The 19,201-nt window shown below is 39.1% G+C and overlaps 2 protein-coding genes across 2 annotated transcripts; one reads left to right on the top strand and one right to left on the bottom strand.

The window, feature by feature from the left end:
• Positions 1–614: 614 nt before the first annotated feature.
• tmco1 (transmembrane and coiled-coil domains 1) lies at positions 615–3,815 on the bottom strand. Its single transcript, XM_030783950.1, has 7 exons — positions 3,670–3,815; positions 3,428–3,505; positions 3,102–3,161; positions 2,885–2,931; positions 2,589–2,656; positions 1,948–2,092; positions 615–1,547 (listed from the first exon to the last, which is right to left on the bottom strand). Exons 1-7 carry the CDS (start codon positions 3,737–3,739, stop codon positions 1,449–1,451), a joined length of 567 nt encoding a protein of 188 aa, XP_030639810.1. The 5' UTR covers positions 3,740–3,815; the 3' UTR covers positions 615–1,448.
• A 1,848-nt stretch (positions 3,816–5,663) lies between these two features.
• On the top strand, positions 5,664–14,147 carry uck2a (uridine-cytidine kinase 2a). Its single transcript, XM_030784752.1, has 7 exons — positions 5,664–5,777; positions 10,458–10,617; positions 11,504–11,600; positions 11,859–12,001; positions 12,196–12,293; positions 13,170–13,218; positions 14,011–14,147. Exons 1-7 carry the CDS (start codon positions 5,673–5,675, stop codon positions 14,145–14,147), a joined length of 789 nt encoding a protein of 262 aa, XP_030640612.1. The 5' UTR covers positions 5,664–5,672.
• The last annotated feature ends 5,054 nt before the right edge of the window (positions 14,148–19,201 follow it).

The raw sequence follows: 19,201 nt of genomic DNA on the forward strand, positions 1-19,201 counted from the left end.
CGTTACAAGGTCGAGTGATATGACTCCTTGCAACAATTTCACCACTGTTTCTGCACTGTCATCGTATTTTTTCTGTGGTATTGCATTCAGTACAACTTCACTGTATTTTAATATAGTTGTTCCTATTGGAGCAGGGCGGTCAGGTGCGGATCCACCCCACAATTGCTGATCCAAACATCCGACTCTTTTGTATGTCCAGCAACAGAAGAATCTTCACATTCCAGAAGTTTCCACTCTCATGGACTCTGAGAAACCCCAGATGAGGTTTTTGTCAGTTTTCATTTATACTTTATTCATTTAAACTATTTAGCTTAGTTTTGAAGCACGCTGTTACTGATAAATGACAGACGTCGAAAAAAATGAGACCAACACAAAGTTATCTATACAGCCTGCTAACAGGACTTTTATGCCTGATTTAAGTTTTATTTGTTCGATAAGCAAAGGTTATTATGGGATGTAGGGTCATTTCAGTCAAGTCATGCTTGATGGAGGAATGTAGCTTTATCTGGTAAATTCACCATTATACTGTTAAAGGCCAAAAATTAAAGAAACACGAGTAAATTTTGGATACTGAGTATAATGAAAACATTAAAAGCCAAACATATTATATTTAGGTTACTTTTATTGTACTTCTTGGAGCTATAATAAATAAAACAATCACAAATGTAATCGGTTCACAGAAATTTAGAATTTTAAATCCAATTTTATATAAAAGATGTGATACAACAGGTCTCAGTGGTAGAGTTATTCAATCAGAACAAGAGGAGTTTCCTTCTAGATTCAAAACTGCACTCTTAATGTGGACAGACATACTGATGTCAGTTTAGAGCAGAGATGCCCAAATTCAGTCCTGGACGACCAAAAGCCTGCTGCTTTTAGTTCTCATCTCTTAATTATAGGCTGATTTTTATCTGAAAAACAGGTGAGTGTGCTCTTCAGCCAATGAAAGACCATGTGTAGTTGGTCACAAAGAAAAGCAGCGGGACTTTGGCCCTCTAGGGCACCTCTGTCTTAGAGATTACAGATGAATTATGGGTTAACCACAGAATTCACATTTATGCCACCTTAGATAACAATTTTCACGGCAAAAATGAATAGGCTCTTATGAAGAAATATATTACAAATCTCTTGTCCAAAACACCTCAAAATGTCAGGTTGTGAGGACTTTTATATTAAAATCCTACTCACATACGATAACTACATTTAGGGAATCTAGGAATTTCAATAAAAAAATACAGAGAAATCAAATTAAAAGGATGTTAGAACACGACGACAAAGTGACTGCAACAGGCTGTAGTAGTTGCTGAAGTCCAATACTGATTTTTTTTTTTTCCCCCCAACGGGAAGCATGTTAACAGAATGGAAAGTTTATCTTCTCTCCAGCAGGGGGCACAAAAGCTGTTTCCCCATGCAAAGCCGGCAACAATCAGGAGCTTATTGTCCAATGTTTAGGAGAACTTGGCCGCCTGAGGAGGGGGTCCCAAAAATCCTCCTGCTTGTTTGGTGGCAGCTCTTGAGGGAGCAAGACCCAGCATCTTTTGGATATTCTGGAGAGAATAAATAAATAAATAAATAATGGATCAATAATACTAAATACAGTAGCAAGTAGTTTCCCATAATTTGTACTGAAATAGGCAAGAAATGTTTTGTCAGTGAGCATTACTGTATGCAGGTAACAAAAGTTAACACAATGATAAAGCGTAGCTCATATAAACTGTAAAATAATTGAAGTCAACTAACTGACAAATCATCACTGATTTGTGGGACAAGTTTAAACAAGATATCCCTCCAGTTTACGTCAATCTCACTGTTAGCATATAAAATAGTGGTAGTATAAAGTTATAGCGGGGGGTGTAAAATTTGTTGGTCATTTGGACAGTTTGTTGGGCGCTGACCCAAGCGCGTTCAGTCTATACAGTGAACATATGTAATTGTCAGAGAGCATACCTGTCGAATGGACATGGTGCAGAGAATGTAAAGGAATATGAAAGAACAGTCAGTGTAGTCTTCGCCCAGCAGGTTGCGATGTGACAGGCCTTGGATGTAAGACAGTGGGACAAAGGGTAGCTTTGCCACTACACGTCCATCGAAGCTAGAATTGGAAGTTAAGGAAGAACTTGGTAAGACAATAACTACTTTGTCTGAGACTACCGAGCCTTCTCCTACCGCTCTCCCTTCCTCTTGAATAGTCTACCTACAGAAATTAGGGGGGCAAACTCTCTTCATAACTTTGAAACCAAACTAAAGTCTTATCTACTGTCTCTAACTTATAGATGATATAATTTTGATTTGAATTTGTTGTGGACATGTAAAGCCCTTTGAGACTATAAATAGTGATATTGGGCTCTAAAGAAACTCGTATCATTATTATTATTATTATTATTATTATTATTATTATTATTATTATCATCATCATCATTTGGATGAATTCTAATGTGACAGGGAGATGTTGTGGAACAAGTGCTTCATAAGTGAGTTCACATCTTCTTTTTTTTTTAACCAGAGAGGACTAAAATCCCATTAAAAGATATCAACTTAAATGATCCCTGTAAACTTAATCGCACTGATATGTCCAATCATCTACTTACATGGAATTGAACATCCCCATCAACGCTGTGAAGCAGAAGCCAATAGCAAACATAGACTTCATCCGTACCTATAATGCAAGGAGACCTGATGTTATTGATTTTATATATATATATATATATATATATATATATATATATATATATATATATATATGCATTGTTCTAACAGTGCCAGTTTGTCCATCTCGGGAACATCAGTGCTATAAGCAACAATTAAAACATACAGAGCATGTAGTTTCTTTTCATGTAGAGCATGTAGTTTCAGACAAGCGGGACAAGAAAGAAAGAGTTCTTACCATTGACAGATCTCTGTTGTTATTCTTCAGCTTCTCCTCTTGTCTTTCTGTTCACAGAGATTAGCACATGTTTACTATGACTGGGACAGCTGAGTCTCCTCAGTATACCAGCAAATCTGAGTAATTCTCCTCACTTAGGTGTAAAATACATTGTACAGTATGCTTACTAGTTTAAGGTACAGAATGTGTCGGCGAGTGACTGCTGATTCTCTCTTACCAATCTTTTTCTTTTGCTGACGTCCAGCAGATTCTGTGATAGTTTCCTTCTTTTTCTCCACTGAGAAAAAAAAAAGACAGCAACATAATGAAAATTGAAGAAAACCATGACACTTGAAATTACTAGGACGAAAGATTAAATGAGAAACAATAATTACCGAATAAATGTATAAAATTACAAAAAAAAAAAAAAAAAAAAAAAAAAGAGCGTCGTTGTTCGTCTCTTAAATACGCTCAAAATCAGATATCCGACTATGGCTGGATCAGGTGTCAACCCTAACAGGTAACTTTGACCTCTAATTGATACAGCAAAACATGAGTACTCACACTTTTTACTTTGTTTCTCCACCTCCGCCTTTAGTCTTTTGTACTTGTCTGTTCGGTACACCAAAACCCATGTTATACCTATACATGAGAAAATCAGAACAAATCGGATATATTTCAAAACTTATATAAACGTCACGAAGCCACACGCTTAATCTTCGTTACATTTAGCTAAGAAGCTAAATGTTAGGGAATGGATTTGGCTTGTTGGTTAACTACTAAATCTTACCACGAAATCGACTTACCCTCCGCTAATAAAGCCGTGCACACAGATATGAACACAATTAGTATTGTATCTGCAAACATAGTACTCATTTTGACAGGGATTTTACTTATATTTTTGGATCAAAACCGGTTACAAGGACCGACTTGAGTCGGTAAGCAGCGTCAGCAAATACTACAAGTGGAGTAACGTCATGAAACTGCGTCCAACTTGCTCCTTCTTCTAATGAACCGCAGAATAGAGTGAAGTATATCGCCATCTAGTGGCTGGAGGTTTAACAATCACAACCGGGTGCTATTGAAATCACAATGGCATAACAAAAGATAGAGCGTTAATCCAGGTTGGCTTTTTCTAAGAAACCTCAAAGGCCCACAATAAGTCTGAAGGAGGCGAGCCTTTTTTCTCATGGGTGGACCCTCGATGGTCTGAAGAGTTTTATGCTCACCTATGAAAATGAAGGATGGTATAGCTGCACAACCCTGACGATGGAAGAGTCACAGTACAAACAAACGGGGAAATAAAGGAACAAAAGCACCAGCAAAATAATAAAACTAAAAGAAAGAATTCGCCATTAAAAATGAGGCATAAACACTGAAATACTTCACTGACAAATGCATTTATTTATTCATATTTCTACTCTTCCATCTTTGATTATTTTTGATTATCTATTTACATTCATCTTTACCTAGCGAACATACGAATTTGATACAATCATTCTCTTAAAGTGTGTTTTAATTCCTCCAAAAGAGAAATGTCCATTGACAAACATTTTTATAAGCAAGGAAGCCTACAGTCGTAAAAGGTAACATCTATAGCTCACAATCCACACACCAGCGAATTCTACACACCTGTGTCTGAGAAACCTTGCAGAGCCCCGAGATAAAGGTCAGTGTTATGGGCTGAAAGATAGGAGTGAGAAGAGCTATATCATTTCTGGACAGCCTTGCTCTCTTTTCAGAACATCAGCCCTTAAAGTTAGAGGACACTTGATATATTAACTTTAATTAGAAAACATTATAGGTAGCTCAAACAGAAAGGGGGCGTTAAAACAATAAACTGCCACCTGTCTGGGCAGTACTATTACAATCACGTCCTCGAAACTATCAAACAATAGCAATGCAAATGTTCAGGCGAGTGTAAAATGGGCTTAGAACGATCACCCCAACGCACCCTGTGATTATGTATGACTAGTGTTGTAATTCAACTAACTACAAATGGGAAAAGAATGCCACTACAAAGTATCCCAATAATGATTGTTAATCTCAATTTAATGAGTCACAGCAGAGGGGAACATTAACTCATCAGTTACTCGACTGTGTTGCCGAATGACAGATTTTTTTTACACTGACTGTTTCTACTTTTTGTGAATATAAAGGTGACATATTTGAACATATTTACATATTTTTGTAACAAAGTACGCCAAACGCTGAATGCCGATATGTAGGCCTAGTCACAACAGAGAGAGACGTCTAATGAAAAAATCACTGTTCTAAAGCCTGCATTTACATTAGAAAACCAACAGATTCTGAGGAAAAACCCGCCTAATTTGGTTTTAAGAATTGTTTTCCTAAAGACTCAGCTGCATTCCCGCAGGTGATGACATTAAGATAGTAATGACCAGGTTCCCTCCCCATCACATGACCTGCATTATGCGTATAAAAGTGTTTGTTGATAATATACTCAAATAATTACATGTTAAAATAGTCCTGATGAACAATAAGTTATACTTGAAGCTATAATAAGATAGCGCATGTTATTCATTTTTGCAGTTAAAACCATGTTTGGAGAGGACCTCACCGACAGTAACAACCATATTGTCTGTCAGATTTCTCACAGCCAAGGTATTTAGATTTATTTACATACGACGTATCAAAATACTGAACACACAGACACACACACACACACACACAAGCGGAGGTCTGGGCCTCGGCTCAGCTGAGAGGAGAGGAGGCGGAAACGCCCGGCTGCTTGTCGAGTTAAAACCATAAAACCAGCTTTGAGAGAACAGGGGTTCTGACAGCAAGCATGGCAGGCGATAGCGAAACAAGTCTACACAATCAAGCCGAAAATGAACACGTTACCCGGCAGCCTTTTCTCATCGGGGTAGCCGGAGGCACTGCCAGCGGAAAGGTTAGCATTTTGCTTTTTTTGCCCACTCTGATATGTGTTAAAACAATATATTCTGGTTCGAGATTGTTTTAACATTATTATTGTAAATCGGAAAAGATGAACAGCCGACGCTCTGACCGCGTGGCTCACGTCAAGATTAACCAGCAAAGGGGTTTATATTCATTTATACTTTGTCAGTTGGCTATGATTTTTCTTGATTGGCAAAGTTGGTTAACCGTGCGTATCAACCTTCTGTTCTTATGTCATATTCATGCCCCATTAAATGATGACTAGTTAACTTCTTCCTCGGTGATTTGTCATACAGTTAACTCTTTGTTTATAACGCAAGCAAATATGAATAGTCTGCTGTGGCCATCAAATAGCAAAAAAGACACAATTATGCTTTTTAAACTGAATCATCAGTATAGAATGAGTTTTATTCAGCGGCGGATTGAAACTGTCTGATTTGACTAGCAGACGAAGCTTAAAACATCTGTTTGTTTCAAAATTTCCGTGTCTCCTATCAAAACCGTAACATATTACATGTCATGGTCCTGAAATTAGCACTCTGTCTTCCCTAAATTTACTCTGAAAACGTGAAACAATGGTATAAGTAGTCACTGAGAAACAGTATACCAGGAATCCCTTTGTTAGAAATGTCGCAGCTGAGCCGGTTACTTTGTAAATATCGCTAGTCAGATTCCATCAGATTCACTGTCGACGTAATTTGTCTCGTCGTAACAATTTACAACGAAGATTACTTTCAGGTTACAATAATGGTGTTAGTTTTAAAGGTTTAGGGAGAAAAACAATTTTCCAGACCGGTTAGCTAACGGAAATCACATTACATACTTTGTTCAGTTGCTAGATGGTGTCATCATAACATTCCTCCGGGCGAACACATGGATAAAGGTGTTGCGTGTCAATTATTTCTGTTTCGTTCGTCAGTCTTATCCCACATGTGTGGCCATTTTATAAAAATATGGTAGGATATATAGGGAAAGAATCCTTAGATATACACAGTTCGACAAACAATGATTTTATTCGCCTAGTCTTTGCGGCTAAACGATAATGGGGTCAGCAGAACAAACCATAGATGTGTCCCTTAACTTGCCATGACGTGCGCTCAGGCATGCGCGTCGCAGTCCATGCGCACAAGCTGACAGCCTGCACGCTCCTTTTGTTGCATGTAGAACTATTCCTCTAGGATTTATTTTTTGAAATCGGTCTTGATGTCTGAAGCTTGACTGCGGCTTTTGTCAGCCTTAATATAAAAACTCATTGGAAGTGGTCTGTAATTCTCCCTTTAGACCCTTAACTGGTCTCTTGAAGACATTCGTTGCTTTTAAAATGGTACAGCCACCTTGATAATCTTTTATACCTCCCTAAACGCTAATCTCGTACTGGTGCAGTTCTGCGCAAGATGATATGAACGTTAACTATTACCCGCTGGTTTATGCTATTGTCCTTAAAATTTGAGTTGGTGTAATGGTATTATTCAGGTTTAGGTTTTGTGAAATCATGGTAAAGACATGATCAATTGTGATTCTCCTCAGTCATGTCGATTTCTGTCATGGAAACAGCAAGCTACAGTTACAGCCTGTTTTTCTTTCTTTTTCCCCCCCCTTTCTTTTGACGTACCTCGGCAACAAGTATTTCGTGCAGGTGCTCCAAAGCGGTCATGTTTCTTTTTGACAGATGCAGTAGGTGTCCGCTCCATTTCCTGTTTTGTACTTTTTTTTTTTTGTTGGAGGTGCCAACGTGGCTTTTGTTATTCTGTGTCTTTGCTTTGACTACTCCTAGACAACACCTCTTGTTGGCCTTGGCAAGTTGAAGTTTTGCCCGCTTGTCATTACTTGTTGTCGTGATGTACACTCGCATGTTTTCTACTCTCCCATAAAGAATCCATGGTGTTTTTGTCTTTGTTATTCTTATTTGAGGATACCCGTTTGTTTCGACTGCTGAATGAAATGCACATACTACACAAACGGCTCTTTTCACGTGTCCAGAGGAGCATTTCAACCACAAAAGCTGTTCTCGTTCTCAGTTCTAGCGTTTATCATGCTGTCAGCCAGTGCCTTCAAGCTTTCTTTTGCATGTTCCAGTATTCTTACGAGACGTTAGTGCTAATGGCTTTAGCTTTTGTGTCATAGACATCAAACATCTGAACTGCAGCTCAGCCTATTGGCGACACAATAGCTCACCAGGCACTGGGGGAAGAATGTTTAGTCAGCATTGGCAAGAGCCTGCCTGGCTGGCTTTTTTTTTTTTTTTTTTTGTCTGCCCTGCAAGGTTAAATGAGGGCTGCAGTGGTGGGCAGTGGTTGTGTTGGGTGAGAGATGCCCACTTCAGAGCAATAAAAGGTCAGAGAGGGAAGCTTCACTCTACCCTGTTCCCACAATGCTTTGTCAGTGTCTGGGATACACGGAACACAGTTTCAAGGCTACGGATCTGTTTTTGTATAGCATGATTATGCCACATAAATGTTTTGTCTTTAAAATGTCTAATCAAACAAGATGACTGTTTTTTTTTTTTTGAAAACATTTCAAAACATTTCCTGAATTTCCCTTTGTTATTTTAATAGATTTATTTTTGGAGATTCTGTGAGGAGTAGAGCCTAATTAGAGGCTGGACTCTCATGTTTTTGGTCACTTGTGTAGGCTGTTGGGCAGCTTGAACATGCTGGTAGATTACTTCTTAAATGGATTGCACTGAGTAACAGACAGCTTGTGCTACAGCTGGTGGAGGCCTGGCTTGTAAAAGCTCTGAGATATTGTAATGCCTAGACAGAGCCCTTTACAATGGAGTTTACAGCACTCACTGTGGTAGATTCTTTTTATTTTTTTTTTATTCATGCATAAATGTTTGCATGAATACATTTTGTGAAATGATTAGAAAGCTTCAGTATTATTTCCAATCAGCTTAATTACCATTTACTGAAGATAGCTATTTTGCGTTTGTGTGTTTGCCCCCCCCCCCCCCCCCCCCCCCCCCCCCCCCCCGTATATTTAGACGGTGTGTGACTGTTTATAAGGGGGGGGGGTGTTCCCCCCCTTGTGTATATCCTGTTTTGAATCGCCTGTTTTTGTCCTGTTTAACCTTGCTGTGTGATAAATGAAGAATGTGTTCTTGAAGGTCTTTCTCTGTTATGCAACACAGTCAATTCACTGCCTTTTATCATATTTGCAGGGAACAGAATATGCATCTGGATGTTTTGCATTCATCCCCCGCCTACCTTTTTTTTTTTTTGTTTGTTTTGTTTTTTTCCTTTTTTAAACTCCACGCTATATTGACCTAACGGATTAGCATTCTGCGTTGTCATTTCTGGGGTCTGATGGTGCAGCCACATCCAATTAGATTACCAGTTTAGTTTATTACCAATTAGATTACCAGTTTAGTTTATTTGGTGGCACAGGGCAATGCGAGATTCTGGGTAACCTTTTACTTTTCCCCGTCTTTGTCATACTCCTCATCTTGTAGGCCCCTATAGTTTCTTGATTGTTGTAGTAAAATGCATTATAACTTGAGGTATGTGATTATAATAGCCTGCCATATCATGCAGTGTGTGTGTTTGTTTATCAGGCAGTGCTAGTCTTTTTGTTAATCTTTAATTATAATGTTTGTGAGGTCATTGTTCTGAAACTTACGAATTAGCAGAAGGAGGTCACAGTGAATGTGACAATACTGTGTGTTATATGAGGAACTCTGATTTCACGGAGTGGTCACAATCCATGTGTGCATCATTCAGGGAAAGGGTTACCCCCCCGCCCCCCTACACTCTCAGTTCCTCAGCGATGGAAGGGAGAGTTTTGATTCGACAGGGTGGGGTTATGTGAAGTGCATTGGTCAGAAGAACTCTCGCACAGATGAGTCAGAGTTTCTGACATGCCTGAACAGTGGGAGGATGTGGGCAGCATTTCCCTGAAAAAGTAAGGAAGTGTGTTCAAGTGTGTGTGTGTGTGGAGGTGTGTGTTTCGAGTGGGCGTGTCTGCTTGTGTCCTCGCATTCTCCAGTGAACAATATCGTTTTCACCAATGGACATGCACTGCATTTTTTTTTTTGTTTATGTTAAGAAAGCACTGTGTGTTGATCGCGATACGCAAAGTATATCTTCAGCTTCAGGAGAGGCCTACATGTTGACTTACAGAGCATGTTTCAAACATGGCTGTGGTATCATTGATTCATTCACTAAATATCTGTGGAAATGGTGTTGCCTGTGTCAGTACGGTTTATCTACCCATGTAGCCTGGGTAGTCTTGCCCATGTGGATAAAGACTGGGTAGTCTTTATCTTTCAAAGACATTTTGTTTGCTTGAAGAGAATGAGTCATTTTTCCCTCTCCATATATTTAGCTGGGCACAGAGGAGGGCAGTAGGGCAGTGGAACATGGCACACGGTCGACTATTTGTGGGAAAGGAATGACCTCTGATATGCAGTCCTAACACTGGGTGCGCGTGAGACTTTGCAAGGTGGTATGGGTGTGAATCAAAAGACACAGCGCCTAGGGGGTTGGACGTTTTGTGTCTCAAGTGTAAAATGACTTATAAACCAAGTGGGGCTATTGCACTTTGGTCCTAAGAAGCTTCTATTCTAATGACTCCCTATCTGTTTTCTAGAGATCCAGTAACCAACTGCCCAATTCTATTCTTGTCTTCTCTTTCTTTTTTTTTTTTGGCCTTCTCTCACTGGCTGTTCTCTAAGTCGTCAGTATGTGGGAAGATCATGGAACTTCTCGGGCAGAATAAGATCGACCATCACCAGAGACAAGTGGCCATTCTCAGTCAAGACAGCTTCTACAGGGTCCTCACTGCTGAACAGAAAGCCAAGGCCCTCAAGGGCCAGTATAACTTTGATCACCCAGGTAAAGAACCTTCAGCTTGACCTTCAGACCTGGGCCCTGTTTCAGAAAGCGGGTGTAGTGAACTCAGTAAGCAGTAAACCTTCCAATAGAAGAGCCCTATGGTTTTGTTTTGCAAGGAGAATGAAGCCATAGGGCTCTTCTATTAGGAGGTTTACTGCTTGCTCTGAGTTAACTAAGTCAGAGTTTTCACTAAACCTGCTTTCTGAAATAGGGCCCAGTTCAACAGACCACATCTGATGGAGGGGATTTTGACTGGGTTGGGCTCCACTGACTGGAGAGTAGTTATGAGGGGAAGTCTTCTGATTAGACACAGTTTTATTTTCTTGTTCTTGATGTAATGAGAGTGTTGTGTTTTGGCTGAAAAGCTCTATTTATTGCAGGGGCTCTTGACATTTGGGATAAATCTTTAAAAAAAAACCAACCAAACAAAAAAAAAAAACAGTTAAACTCTGCTGCTTTTGTTTTCGAACGCATCTGAGTACTGAGATGAAAATATACATAAATTCACACATTAAATGTGACACATGTACTTCTGCACATTCACACAACACATGTCATTCCACAGTCTATCACTCTATTCATCCCTGGTACTTTGAGAGCTAGCCTGCGTCGTTCTTAGCCTAGTTCCCTCCCTGGCACAATTGATGCCAAGCTGTGAAGCCTGTGTACCTTGGCAGCTGCTGTAGAGGGTGTGTGTAACTGCTTTATGTGGACGCGCACGCACACACACACACACACACACACATACACGTACAACCACAACCTGCCACTCCACTTTGGGGATTATGCCACCTGCACAGTTTGGAAATTTTAGACGTAGAGCTTTAATATCTCTCTTCCTGTTTTTCCCTCTCTCTCTCTGGGTCTTTCTCTCCTTTGTTTACAGACGCTTTTGATAATGAGTTGATAGTGAAGACTTTGTGGGACATTATGGAGGGGAGAACAGTACAGATACCAGTGTATGATTTTGTAACCCATTCCAGGTTGGTCTGAGCTCGCCCACGTTCAATTACATGTGATTAACAATGAAAAAATGTATCGGAAGTGAATTTTAATTGTAATTTTGACTGACATGTTTGTGTAATTGTCATCACTCAGTATATCTAAGGTGTAACGGGCGTGTGTTTTTTTGTTTTGTGCAGTTAACAGCCCTAATGGATAGTCAACACATTTCACATTGTGAATTAATTGGGCCGTTGTCTCGGTCTGGTCTGTTTTATCTCCTGACTGAATGTTTGTAGGAAGGAGGAGACCATAACTGTGTACCCAGCTGATGTGGTTCTGTTTGAAGGAATCCTCATGTTCTACTCTCAGGAGATCAGGGACCTTTTCCAAATGAAGCTGTTTGTGGACACGGACGCCGACACGCGACTGTCGCGACGAGGTGAGAAACGGGGCATTCGCATTTGGCCCGAAAGTTCGCTTAAGAGGCTTAACATTTGCCGTTTACCTGGCCTGCCCCCCTCTCTCTCTCTCTCTCTCTCTCTCTCTCTCTCTCTCTCTCTCTCTCTCTCTCTCTCTCTCTCTCTCTCTCTCTCTCTCTCTCTCTCTCTCTCTCTCTCTCTCTCTCTATTGCAGTCCTGAGAGACATCAGTGAGCGAGGGCGGGACCTGGAGCAGATCCTGACTCAGTACATTACCTTTGTAAAGCCAGCATTCGAGGAGTTCTGCCTGCCAGTGAGTTCAACCGTAGTCAGCGGCTTTTTACCGCCGTCAGAGAGGGTACAGCCCGTGAGCTGTAAGAGCAATACCCGAGGCTGTGAAGCCGAAGTCCGACTTTACTGTCGCTGAAGCGACGTGTTAGTGTCTTTTAAAACTTTTTTTTTTTTTTTTTATACTCGCACCAGCATAAATCTGTTCATTTACACAGTCGCTATAGTAGTTGCTGTTTTATGCTTTATTACAAAACATGGCAGATTTCTCATGGAAAAACAAAGTTTAGAATATTTTGTTTTGACTAAAGGGCTTTTTGCTTCTTTAAACCGGCAAGCATCAGAGTAGTTGTCCATCTTTAGGAGTAGCAGTAGCCTTTAACTCTTGTGTAAAAACAATTCTCTGTCATGTGTTCATTAATGAGCCCATTATCACTCATTTCCCATTGTAGGTCTCCTCAATGGTTACTAATGCCCTGGCTATAACACTCTGCTAAATTGTACCTCTTTTTGTCCCATTTTTTTGTGAAATATAGAATTCGTTTTTTATTCCAACAGTTTTATCAGCATAATAGGTTTCATTTCAACCACTTCTGTTTCATTGTATTATTCTGTTTCATTCTATTCTCCTATTACCCTGAAAAAATGACAGAGTAACCATTAGCCATGTTACGGCCCATATTACTGAACTTTTTATTAACCTCTCAACCGATCACACACGGTCAAATGAGGTACACAGATTTATTGTTCATTACCATGTAAGCAGATGGAAGATTATTGCAGTGTAGATGATCTTATTTAGCTCAAAGAATCGCTCACCAAATGAGTGGAGCTGGGCGTGATTTTCTCAGGATTTTGTCCATAATTGTTTTGCCTTTTTTGTGTGTGTGTGTGTTCTCAGACAAAGAAATATGCTGACGTGATCATTCCAAGGGGAGCTGATAATCTCGGTAAGGTTGAGTGTTTTGCTTTTACTTGTGTTTTACTCTTCTGTTCCAGCACTACCCCCCCCCCCCTTGCATAAAGGTCTCTCTGCCGGAATAATAACAGACGGACGTAAATATCTGTCTGTCTTTCACACCTGCTCCAGTGCAGAACGGGCACCATTTATAAGGACATGTTGAGACTAAGAGTGGATTACAGGAGTATAAACAGAAATGTTTTGATCCTAAAGCATGTAGATGTTGGGACATTATCTGTCTCCCTCCTTCTCTCTCTCTCTCTCTCTCTCTCTCTCTTTTTTTTTTAAGCTTATCTCTCTCTCTCTCTTCTTTTTTTTTAAGCTGGTACATTTTTCAGTTGAACATATAAGTCAGTCTTGTGTAGAAGCACAGTGTCTGAACCGCTACATCACAGAGAATTATATGTTATGTTATATATTTCGTGAACAAAATGTGTTAAACTCCCTAGCATATCAGGCCAAAATACAGTATGTAATTTTATTTTTAGATTTTGTGTTCCCAGACTTGTGAAAAAATGTTTTTTTGTTAAAATACTGAAGTATACATTAGGATAAAATAATCTACTTAAGGGTTGAACACAGCAGAAGCTGTGACTGATGTTAACCCCTCATCCACAAACGCAGCGATTTTGCAGCCAAGCAAAGATGCCAGTCGGCATTAAAGCTCCTTTTTAAACACACGTGCACCGCTGTGGTAGCGTCAGAAGCCGTCCTAATGCAAATTAGAAAAAGAGTGCCGTTAACTTCTCTTGTTTTTGTCCTTTTACCTCACTCCCTCCAGTCGCCATAAACTTGATCGTGCAGCACATCCAGGACTTTCTGAACGGCGGTCTGACCAAACGACAGAACGGGGTGCTGAACGGTCACTGTGTGCCTCGGAAACGACAGCCTTCCGAATCCAGCAGCCGACCCCACTGACCCCCGTCAGCCCTCTCCCGACGAAGCGATGGAAAAAAAAAAAAGATGGACGGCGAAAGAGGAAAGGGGGAGGGAGGATAATGTGTACATACTGTCCGTTAGCCAACACTGTATTTAAACTAAGGAGTCTGGAAGAAAACGTGCAAAAACTACAAGAACGGCCTTTTGGTTTTGTTTTGGTTTTTTTTCCCTTAAGTGGTTTTTTTTTTTTTTTTTTTTTTCGTTTTTCTTTTTTTTTAACCGGCTAAATTAATTTTCTTTGGCGGCAAAGAGGGGGAAAAAAAAAGGGTTCCTAATTTGGGAGCCGCTGGAGGTCAAAGACTAGAGTGTTTTTCTTATCCATATATTTATGCTTTTTTTTTTTTTGGTACCTCTCTCTCTCTCTCTCTGCTTGTGAATAAATGAGGAAGAATGCAGGTCCCTTAAATTTTACCCTTATCCCCCTTGGCTGCTGGAGAGGACGGCTTAGCTACCCAGCGCTTTTGTCTTTTACAAACAGCTTTGTTAATCTTTTTGTTTGACATGTAACTGTCCTTTTCTGCTGAAATTCAAGAGTACACAGGTGGGAACAACGAACATTTAACAGAATTACCACTTCCTCTATGGTAGACAACTCAAAACCGTTACAAAGCGCGAGATAAGCTCTCTTTGCTTCAAATCAACAATCGTTTCATCAGAGAATCTTGGAAAAAACAAAAAAAAAAGCTTTAATATTTACAGCACACTAATAGAAATGTGATTTGGGTCAAACACAGAATTGACACAAACCAGTATCCCAGCAAACGTTTAATATAGACACTACAGGTTGGCAGCATCATGACAAATGAGGATAAATGGACTAAATTAAGTTTTGGATCATTTTAAGTGGTTTTGTGTGCATATGTTTAGACGCAGGAGTTAAAACGCTTGAAGTACCCTAACCTGTGCCCACTCCGGTGCCATAAAACATTTGTGGTTGTTGCGTGAGCAGATACAATGTGATTAAAGTCTCTGCTGCCCTGGTGAGGTGGTGGCTCAGCAAACAAGCTCTTGAAATAGCACCTTCTTGATCGGAAACGCGTCGCTGTGAAGAGCATATTAGAGCCATATGAAATGAAAGGTCAGGGGTTTTCTCCAGGCTTTTATGTAGTTCGCCTGCGAGTCCAGCAATGCAATATAACATTTCTGAACATCTTGCAATTTACTGAACAACTTCCGCACTGCTTAAATGATGTGCTGAAATGTGTTGGGAGGCGATTGTGCATGCATGTCTTTTTTTTTTTTCTTTTTTTCTTCTCCTGTACTGTCTTAAATCTTTTAGGTCATGGTATTCTGAATTATCTTTTAAGTCTGGTATGACCAACCTGTACAAAAGACAATATGAAAATATTATTTCTTTCTTATTTCCTCATGATCCCTATAGTATTGTCTTGTCTGTCAAACACCTCCTAAGTTAAAAGATGTAAACTTTGATAGCATACAGACCAGTCTATGACTTTTTTTCTTTTCTTTTCTTTTCTTTTTTTTGTCGTTGTGGCGTGACAAGTGTCACCAAAGAGATCATATACTGCTCCTTGAGCTTTCTGTTTAACTCTGTGAACAAACTAACCTCTTTCTATTGCTCAGGATCCCAACTCAGTCCTTAGCCTAAGTGTGCAGGCTCTTGGAAATGCAATCTTAGTCTATAGGTCATGTATATCCAGTTTCTCAGAGTACTGATCTTAGAACAGTGTGTGCCATTATAATACTAATAAATGCAAATATATGAACTGAGGGGAGCTGACCTCAGATCAGTACCGTTACTCTGAGAGGCTTGATGCATGTGGGCCCTGACATATGCTTCATGTTTCTAACACGGCTAAAATGTGCTTCAGGGACCTAACAACATTACAGCAATCTCCATTAGTTTGAGATTTTGATTTAAAGACTGGTCTTTAAAGATGTATGGTGGCAATGTGTTGTGTTTTCACAAAGTAAACTCACCTTTTTCTCTGCATTGCTGCTATAAAACAGGGTTATTCAGTATTCAAATATATAAAAAATTTGCTTTCTGTAGACATTTACCGTGAAAGTGGAAATGCATTCAAAAATCTCACTGGAATTTTTCTGAAGACTTAAGGGGCTGTGAGGTCATAGGTCAATAAAACACAGCCCTGGTGACAAATACGGAGGTGTTATTTTGTGAGTGAATTGTGTAAAATACGCACTCAACCTTTCTGTTCTGTGTCTTAGGTTAAGTTGGATAAATATCCACACATTCCTGGTCTTATCAGCCTTCTTACTTGAAATGTTTCAACTATATTGCTGCCACATTACTTACATCACATACAACTGAATTCCTCATAACCACATCCTAATTTACCAACATGCATTATAATAATTGCAGGACCTATGAGCAGTAACAGGTCGTGAAATGAATACAAGAAACACACAAACCAGTATAAATACACACACGCGCACGCACACACATATGCCTACAGCACATGAAGTTGCAGTGTGACCCACTTTTCACTCAGCGTTCATAAGAAACCAATAACTGGTTACGTTTGACACGGTCAGTTCAATCACCCATCAGTAACGCATAGAGACGATTCAGTCACCAGCTGCGGTATCAGAAGCACTAAGCCTTATAAACGTCTACCTTCAGCATCCAAGTAGTATTCACAGATCTGGCAAACTCACAAGTCACACAGGCCTTCATAAGCTCCAGTATACAGACTAGAATGGGACTTCCTGTGTTTATGCTGAACAGGTTCTCACCCTTTTACGATGGGGAACACACAGAACACAACCCATATGGCCCATAACAAATAAACACTTTGTCTGTTACATAAAATGTCAAGAGGTCTCAAAGACTATGGAGGTTTGATTGTTTGTACTTTCCCGTGGAAGTAAACCATTGCCACTGTTCTGTATGTAATTGCTGTAAGAATGACTGTTTTCAGAATGTGCAATTTAATAGTAGTGTATAAGTGATGATGGGTTTTTTTTTAAGGACCACCCCAACACCCTTCCCTCTACCCAAAAACAATAAATTTTATATCTTCTCTCTGTAAAAGTGAAGTAGGTAGAATAGTGACACAAGAGAAAGGATGTGTTGGCCTTAAATATAAGTTTGCTTATATTAAGGCTACTGTTTTTTGTTTTTGTTTTTTTTTTTGTAATATTTGCAATATGCTTGACTAAGTACTGTAACTGAAAAAAAAAATGCTTGGGATGTACTATTGGCAGACAGTGTTAAGACAATCGAAAAACTTCAAAACAACAATCTCCCTGATTGAAGTGTTGAACTAAAATAAATAAACAGGGAAAAGAATAAAACCACAATTAGTCACATCTCTCAGCTCGGAAATATATCTGTTTTACTCAGTGACAACACACAGTTACGTGTAACTGGGGGGTATTCCAAGTCCGTGGTTTAGTGACTAACCGAGATAAGTTAACTCAGTGAGTAGTAAACCTTCTAGTGGAAGAGCCCTGTGGCTTTGTTTTGCTAGGAGAATGAAGCCATGGGGCTGTTCTATTAGGAGGTTTACTACTTGCCCTGAGTTAATTTAGTCAGGTCAGACACTAAAGCATGTACTTGGAATACCCCCCAGAACACAGAGATTTAAGGTCATATTCCCAGGTTACGTTTGTCTAATGATTTTTTCTCCCTCGAGCTATGCTACAAATGAACCAATGATTCATGAGCAGTGTGTCATTATGTAATATGTATAAACAAGTGCAGAAGATTTTGTAAATAAACGACTGAAAATCGAGCGAAACAGAATAAAGTATTTTTTTCCTTTATGAATGTTTCTCTTCGTATGTCATATAAGCTCTGATATGCAGAGATTAGAATGTATAGGGAAAAAAAAAAAACGTGTTTGGCTCATCAGGTCTGTGTTAGGTTGGAACTGTTTTCGACATTAACACTGCCACCCTGTGGTAGATACTTGACATTGCAGTATCACTCGACCATTGAAATGATAGCAGTATTTGTTAGCAGTTTATACTCTAGTGTAAAACAATGATTGGAGGAGGGAGCCCGAAGCGGTTGATTATCGTCAGCTATAAGAAGACCGTAAAGACCCGAGTTTTATAGTCTATTACAAAACCAGAAATTCATTAGTATTTTTATCTAGTAAATTTAAATCCGATTATTTAATGCAATCAAATGTTTTACTATTATTTTTTATTTATTAACCTTTTAATACACGTTTTATTTATCTTTCCTTCACAATGTTTTTTCAAGTAGAGTCTTTTATTCAGTGAGTCAGAAGTATACATAGTAACAACAGTATAGTGTAACATTTTTCATTAACATGTATACAGTTGAAATTACATTACAGAACAAAATCAAGACATGAAAAAGGTTAGGATTTACAGCTGAATTTAGCTAATTAGCTTTTCAACAGGGTAATGTTGGCTTTAGTATTTGCTTATTTTCGTTTGCAAATATGACATTTATCAAAGATGATACAAAGATATATTAAATATATATGTCTTGGTTAATGTCTTTACGCTCAAAGCTAGGAAAATGTCTCTATCTGTTAGATTTACTTCTACTTTTAATTGTCTAAGCAATTAAAGGAGTTAGTCCTCCACTTCATACCAGAGTATTTTACTGTACATACAAAAAAATAAATGTGTGGTAACAACTTCCTGTTCTAGAAGATTAAATTCACACAAATTATCTGTACCTTCAAGATATCTAGATATCATTTGTTTCACGCATTCAATCAAATGGACCATTTTAAACCAACTGTCTTACTTCCCAGGAAGGTTACATGCTTCTTCCCAGTCTATATCATTGTATTTTGAGAACCAATCTGATTTACGTGGAATGATTTACGTATGCTGTCACTGTATAATGTCCTTAGCATTGCTAGAAATTCAGTTATAAACGCAGACACCATTTAAAGTGAAGTCGTCTAAATAAGGGATCCCACACATATTATTTATACTCCCAAATATAAGCTGAGATAGACCTTAGGGAACAACTAGCGGAGACAATAGCAATCCATCTTGCTTTGATGGGGATCCCGTATTTTTGAAGGAAATCAGAATAACCAAATAGTTGGCCCTCACTA

Source organism: Chanos chanos, chromosome 9 (assembly GCF_902362185.1).
Source record: "Chanos chanos chromosome 9, fChaCha1.1, whole genome shotgun sequence".
Classification (NCBI taxonomy): Eukaryota; Metazoa; Chordata; class Actinopteri; order Gonorynchiformes; family Chanidae; genus Chanos; species Chanos chanos.

Bases quoted from the DNA above. Each gene is read 5' to 3' on its own strand.
- tmco1 (XM_030783950.1), bottom strand. From the start codon at position 3,739: ATGAGTACTATGTTTGCAGATACAATACTAATTGTGTTCATATCTGTG. The intron at 2,932-3,101 runs GTAAGAGAGAAT...CTCTGTGAACAG, and splicing joins TCAGCAAAAGAAAAAGATTG to AAAGACAAGAGGAGAAGCTG. The intron at 2,657-2,884 runs GTAAGAACTCTT...CTTGCATTATAG, and splicing joins ACAACAGAGATCTGTCAATG to GTACGGATGAAGTCTATGTT.
- uck2a (XM_030784752.1), top strand. From the start codon at position 5,673: ATGGCAGGCGATAGCGAAACAAGTCTACACAATCAAGCCGAAAATGAA. The intron at 10,618-11,503 runs GTAAAGAACCTT...CTTTGTTTACAG, and splicing joins GTATAACTTTGATCACCCAG to ACGCTTTTGATAATGAGTTG. The intron at 13,219-14,010 runs GTAAGGTTGAGT...CACTCCCTCCAG, and splicing joins AAGGGGAGCTGATAATCTCG to TCGCCATAAACTTGATCGTG.